This window comes from Thalassophryne amazonica, chromosome 16 (assembly GCF_902500255.1).
Source record: "Thalassophryne amazonica chromosome 16, fThaAma1.1, whole genome shotgun sequence".
NCBI classification, from domain to species: Eukaryota; Metazoa; Chordata; class Actinopteri; order Batrachoidiformes; family Batrachoididae; genus Thalassophryne; species Thalassophryne amazonica.
The window spans coordinates 41,502,659-41,509,937 of NC_047118.1; the positions used below are offsets into that span (position 1 = coordinate 41,502,659).

Sequence of the window (7,279 nt, forward strand, 5' to 3'; positions counted from 1 at the left end):
TTTTCACATTATCATTATGGGGTATTGTGTGTAGAAATTTGAGGAAAAATATGAATTTCATTAATTTTAGAATAAGGCTGCAACATAACGAAATGTGGAAAAGTGAAGAGCTGTGAAAACTTTCCTGATGCACTGTAATTTACATTCAATTACTTTCATGTTCAAATTAAAAACCTTAAAAAAACGATGAGCTTGTGTTTTTTGTTTGTTTGTTTTTCCAGGAATGAAGTGAAACAAATTCAGTGTGAAAGCATAAAGCATAAAATTCCGTGGATTTCATCATGGGGAGGGGGGGTGAGGTGTTAGTGTTGTACTCTTTAATTGTGATCATCACTGAGTTTTTAAAATGCTTATCGCAAAGCGTTGTCTTTTTTTACGACATCGTGTAAGTTTTATAAGTCCGCAGACACTGATCTGTGTGTTACAGATACAAATCAGTTTCTTCGGATCTGCAGAGTTTCACAGAGGAAAAATGCCACTCAAAGCGTAGGTGTTACGACAATTGTCGTAAAGCAGGACTGGTTGGTTGCTGCGGCGACGCTGTGTGGCTACTTTGCGACGCTTAAGCTAAACTTAGCATGTGAACATCCCAAACTTTTAGAGCTTTCAGATTTTTAAAAGAAGATTTGTGCAGCATGTCTGTGTCATGGACCGACTTCGCACAGAGAGAAGACAGTGAGAAAGACTGTTTGAAAAAGTCTTATAAGGACAAGAATCCGTGGAATTGTCGCTGGCTTCATCAACGCACCTGAAAGAAAAGAAACAGGAAAAGTAAACTGCCCTCTCAGGAAACACGGTAAGAATTTTTCTCTCCCTGGAAAATAAACATTCTGCTGTTCAAACAGGATTTTAGACAAGATTATGTGACTTTTTTCACTAATGTAGACTTCCTTTCATTGTAAAAAGACATTGTGGCTTTGAATGGATTTAGGCTGCATGAATTTACACAAGAATATAAGTGACTTTTTACTGTAAGGTATGTTATTGATATTTTACCATGATTTTCCAAATATTCTACAAGCTTTAGCTGTGGTTTTTGAAATGCTGTAACAGTCTTTTCAGTCTTCATAAATTTCATGTAGTTTAATTGTTCTCGGTTAATGCATAATTTGGTTTACAATTAAAAGGAAAATTATTCCAGGTCCTACTTCCATGTCATATTCTGTTATTTCAACATGATCATTGACAGGTCAAATAAAAGGTTGAATAGAGGATCATTTAAATATCCACTAATTTTGAGATTTGTTCTTCCAGGAGATGCTGAAAAAGCATCATTAGATAAAAATTTAATTCTGGGGCCCCACAGGGCCCTAGACCCTGGCTCCTGGGTAGCTGTACCCCCCCCCCCCCCCCCGACCCCCTGCAAATTCTCCTCGGATTTCACAATTTTCATTTCACAGACCTGATAAAGTTTAATTCAAAACAATCTCAATCAAGATGTTTAATGTCCTTAATGTGTCTGGGGGGAATACCCATCGTTGTGCTTTTCACATGGGCTCATAGTGGAGTCATAGTCATATTAAAATAAACCTTGGTAACAGGCTGATAATCAGGGCTATAAATGCAAAGGGATTTTGCTAAAACAGATGGACTTTGGAAGCAGGCGTGGATCAATATTACACTGCAGAGCTCCTGTATGCCTCCATCCAGTTTGTTGAGTTTATGGCTCTTATAAAAACAAGGCTGACTTTCATGAAGATGTAGACACAGTTTGTCAGGAGTACTTAATACATCTACAAACCAGAACTCATTACTACATTAAACTTTGTTCTTTATTTTTATCTTTTGTTTCTTACTTTCATACATTAATACTACTAACTGATTTACTTTGCTTAGTTCCCCAATTACTTGCTGTAATTGATTACTTATTCACTCAAATATTTAAATATTTGTATGTTCAAGTTCTTCCACACTACTTGCTTAGTTACTTACTATACTTGCCTATTCCCTAATTACAGTACTTGTGGACTTTCTTGAATATTACTTTTTACTTACATTCTTACTACACTTAGATGGTTACTTACCTATTCTTTATTCATTGTACTTAAGGTACATATCTGCTAGCTCACTGTATGCAGTTGTTTACTTACAGGGCTTCTTAAAAGAATTCACCGTATTTGGCTTTTATACATTTGAATTTGTTTTTGCTGTTTCAAACACAAACATAATTCAGGCTTCTCTATGTTAAAATTTGTAAAGTGAAATCTTCCTTAAACTCGAACTCAAAGCAAATCTCTACAACTTGATGTATATTAAATAAATATATCAAAGCCAAGATGATGGGTTGCATAAGTAACGCACCCTTTAGTATAACACACATAAATTATTAGTTTTATTTAGCAGTTTGCTTCAGACAAGTCAAGGGATGGATACATGAACATTTTCAAGTCACTGAATATGTCTTGGACTTCATTTATATAAATTATACAGAAATACAAACAGTATGGCACTCTATGGCAAATCTGTGTGGTGCAGACAGTTCTCAAAAATTAAGTGACCCTGCAGGAAGGAGACTACTGAGGAAAGCCACCAAGACACCTGGACAACTCTGAAGAAGTTACTGGAGAAACTGTGCATAGTGCAAGTTTTGCATTTAGCATCACCACTCATAGCTTCATAGTAGAGTTGGAGCAGAGAACGATTTTCTTTCAGCAAAACAGCATTGAATCTACCAGATCTGTGCTTGGATGTCTAGTGTGCATTCCAGCAAATTGTAGCTGAACTTTCAAGTCTTCTTTTTAAGAAAATACTACTTTATACCACTTCATCATGAAGCTGTATAACTGGGGATGCAAAATGCAAAATATGCACTATGCGCAATTTCTCCATTCACAGCCAGATGAGCCTGTAATTCCTTCCGTGTTTCCACATTACTCTCCTTCTTGCATGGTCACTTAGTTTTCGAAAACTACCTCCTCACAGATTCACTATACAGTATTATACTGTTTGTATTCTTTAGTAATTGATGTGAATAAAGTACAAGACATATTCAGTGACTTGTAAATGTACATGTATCCATTCCCTGATTTGTCTAAAGTAAACTGTAAAAGCAGTTATTTACTTCTGTTATACTAAAGGGTGCCATTACATTTACAACCCATGACCTAGGCTTTAATGTTTTAATTGAATTTATATCAAGTTGTAGAGATATGCTTTTGGTTTGAGTTTGGGGAGGATAATTTCAGAAATTTGAATATAGAGAAAACTAAATTACTTGTGTTAAAAATGGCATAAACAAATAAAAATATATAAAAGTCCAAGGGGGTGAAGTGTTTAGCAAGACACTGTATTGAATACGCTTTCTTACTTAATATTTATATTTTTCTTACAGTTCTTATTCCTTTACTTATTGCACACACTTACTTCCTCACTTACATTCTTGCTTCCTATGCCTACTTTCTTACTTATCTATCCTTTACTCTTCTTAAGGCCTGGTCCCACTGGCGTTTAGGAAAATTTGCGTATGAATTGTTCACAAAATTGGTTTATATTCGCTAAACAGCTGCAATATCCGTGAAACATGCTTGTATGAGTTGGCCGACATCTGCACACGTCCGCAATTTTCCGCAGAGGCCCGTTTTTCTGTTGCCAGAATTTTTGAGCTGCACAAAATTTTGGTTGCGGATGACATCCGCCTTACATACTCAATACATACTCAATCTATGCACTGTATATCCGCCGTTATCCGCTGATATACGCAACTGACGGGTATTGCAGCAGCAGACTGGGACAGTGTTTAAAACGGATATATAGCATGCCTATCACATCCACATCACAAACTAAACTAAGTTGTAGCGACTGCATACAGATTGGCCACGAATAAAGCATTTGTATTACGTCTGCTTTGCATTTGATTTGCGGACAATTTGCGAATGCATAACAAACACTTCACATAAACCCAAAGTATGATATAAATGTGGCAGAAATCGACATACTTGCTCATTTCCAGTCCAGCTGTGCAGATGTACAGATGTAGTTATGGATCCCCAAAGACGTAGTGTGATAGTTGCTGCCATCCAACAACATACCAGTCAACTTGTCCAAGTCCAGTAATTGCTCCAGAGGCTGTGGTGTTGGTGTGAATAGTGATGCCGAAAAGCCCGAGTGTGCTTCTTTTATGACCACAATGCAGATGCCATGCATGCGCAATACAACCACTGTTTCCGCAACACGTGCTCAATGCATTCTCAATACATCCGTAATACTTCTGTGGTAATTGCAATGCATCTGATCCGTTTCCTCAATACATGCGTCATACATCTGTGATTGTTCGTCATATATTCACTATACATTTTTAATATATCCATAATTCATACTGAGGAATTTGTCATTTTTGGCCAATTTTATTGCGGACGACAACAAACGCCCGAAATTTCTATACTCAATTCATGCGCAATTAATCCTCTCCCCAGTGGGACCGGGCCTTTACTTACTCACTTAATTACTTCCTTACTCATTTAATTTGTACTTAAATGCCCATTTGCTTACTTTGCTACTCCTTAATTACTATACTTATTTAGTTATGGTACACACTTAAATACTCACTCACTTACCTTCTTACTGTATACACTTCTTTCCTTCCTTCTTTACTGATTTACTTATCGTAAAAACGTACTTGCAGTAATGCTTAAGTGCACACATATTTCCTTGTTTATACACTGTACATAGTTAGGTTCTTTCTGTACTTATTGTACTTACATAATTACTCACTTAGATACTTATTCACTCTTAATACCTACACATATACTTATGAGGGGAGATTGAGATGCTTTGAGTCTGACCTATAAAAAATAGGGTGTAGTTCTGCATCTTTTGCATTCTGAGAAACGTTGGTTTCTCAGAATGAACTACACCCTACATTTCTTGGTTCAAGCTTAAAACTTACTTACATTCTTACTGTACTTATTTGCTTGCTTACTTACCTACTGCTTAATTACTGTACATAAGACTTGATTTTCCTTCTACTTAATTATTATGCATACTTGTTAATGCTTTCTTGCTAATTTTCTAACTTGCTCACTTACTTTCATATTGACTGCACTTATTTAATTACTTACCCTGGAAACCTTGGACATAACTGTTGCCCAGTGAAACCAGTTTCTGCAGACCAGGATTGAACTCATCCATCAAGCTCTGTTCAGTGAACACACACACACACACACACACACACACACACACACACACACACACACACACACACACACACACACACACACACACACACATTAAATTTTTTTAAAGGATTCTATCTGATCTTTATTCATGAGCCTAAAACCGTGCTGTTGTACTGAGCCCAAACATTCCTACTTTTATAAAAACAATGCTCCTTGAATATGAAACTAAAGCTACTATCTCACTGGGCTGCAACAGCGTGTGAATGGAATTTGCGAGGGAATACGCTTGATTTTTTGCAACATTTGCTGGGTGTCGCAATTCTCTTGCTTGAGTTTCATGGCGGCAATCGGAAGCCACGTAAATTTTGAATAGTTCAAAGTTGGCAAGGTGACAAGGGTCCTTGCAATATGCTTCCAGGGCCGTCACTGGTGCTATCTGACCCTCTGAATGAACTTCCTGTGACTACTACTGTGCAAGATTCGTGAGAGAACGCAAACCATTTATTTGTTTATTTTATTATTTACAGTGTTTTCTTCTGAGCCTACAGTCTGGGGTATTTCCACAGCTTCTTTTCACATAATAACAGCATGTCATAGCAGTATAACAACAGCGCTCAACCGTCCTGAGCAAATGTATCATTTTAAATTTGTCACTTGTTCACATGTTTTGTTGCAAATTCTCCAACTTCTCTCCCCAACAGCCACAGCCCAGTGAGATAGCACCCTAACTTAGTGAATTTTTGCCATAAAAGTTAGGGACAGACTGATAATCGGCTCAGCCAATATTGGCTGACTATCAGCCACGCCAGTTATTGGCATAGGCCGATAATCGTCCGGCTAATTATCAGTCGATCTCTACAGAGCACCCATAGGGATTATTGGCCAATGACGATTATCACCCCAGCCAATTATCGGCCTATCCCTTATATAAATATATGTTTGGTATAAATTGTATGCCGCTGTTCTAAATTTTTGTTAAAAATCATGCGGCAGCAACAAAATGATCCCACACATCAATTACTTTTGTCCCCAATATTAAAGTCAGACTTCATTAAATCAAAGTGCCAGTTGTAAAAACTATCCTCACTCACAGCTCTGCGGGTTATTTATTGTGCTTGTCTGTCTCATGGATTAGGCTGCAGTCTAATTTCCTCTGTTCGCCAACACAAAATGTCTTTTACTTACCGAGTAAATCCCCAAGGTGGAGCGATGCAGCTGATCACTGCTCATTGTTGACATGTTTATATCCACCATAATGTGAATGCCAATGAAATCTGGAGAGAATCTGCAGGTCTTAAATCATTCAGAAAATGTACCATGGACTCAGAGAAATAAGTGAGAATTTCAGCCTGTTGGAGTCGATGTGGAGTCGAGGAGAGGAGGCAGCCAGTGTGTTGTAATCAACACCACTGTGGTCTGACGAAGAGTGGTGTAAATAATTAATCATCAGCTCACCCACAAAGCACACAGACATATGCTGTAAAACCTGTGTGCGTCACACCATGTTTTATTCAAAACTATAACCAGGATCTGTTTTCACACCTCACAATGTTGAATTATACCATCATACACCATTAATAACTTTAAAAAATAATCCATGTTCAGTTGCTTTAACTGTTACCTCACAGTACGAATAGCGTGAGTTTTAAACCAGCCTGGGCCCTTTGTGTTTATTGTTGGGTTAGTTCTCACGTATTACCATCAGGGTGAACGTGAGGATGAATGACTCTTTGGGCAATATCTTTATGATCAATGGTGCATGATCTAAATTTTAATAATAAATGGACTGCATTTATATAGTGTTTTTTCTATCTCCATCAGCAACTCAAAGCACTTAACAGTGATGCCTCACATTCACACAGACACACTCACAGATGCTCACTACAAACCAGGAGCAACTTCTGGATTTAGGACCTTGCCCAAGGGGCCTTAGTGATTTTCCAGTCTGGCTGGGTTTTGAACCAAGGATCCTCTGGTCTGAAGCCCAATGCTTAACCACTAGACCGTCACCTCCTCCCTTTATGTATCTAAAGGTTGTAGCCCAAGTGGATTTGGGGCATGTCCCATTCCATATTGCTATTTATAATGGTACATAATCTTAGTGTAGTGTTGGGTGCAACGAAATGGTACTTAAGCACTTAATATCTCCATCACCCCCTTAAGAC

General features: G+C 37.7%; 1 protein-coding gene across 2 annotated transcripts in view; it reads right to left on the reverse strand.

The window, feature by feature from the left end:
* Positions 1 to 6,678, reverse strand: part of baiap2l2a (BAR/IMD domain containing adaptor protein 2 like 2a) — a 63,309-nt gene extending 56,631 nt beyond the window's left edge. For both annotated transcript variants that reach the window (XM_034190203.1, XM_034190204.1), the window contains exons 1-2: positions 6,300 to 6,678; positions 5,058 to 5,133 (exon numbers count right to left, since the gene is read on the reverse strand). In XM_034190203.1, coding sequence (XP_034046094.1) covers positions 5,058 to 5,133; positions 6,300 to 6,368 — 145 coding nt within the window. In that variant the 5' untranslated portion in view covers positions 6,369 to 6,678. The remainder of the gene's footprint in view (positions 1 to 5,057; positions 5,134 to 6,299) is intronic.
* Positions 6,679 to 7,279: the final 601 nt, after the last annotated feature.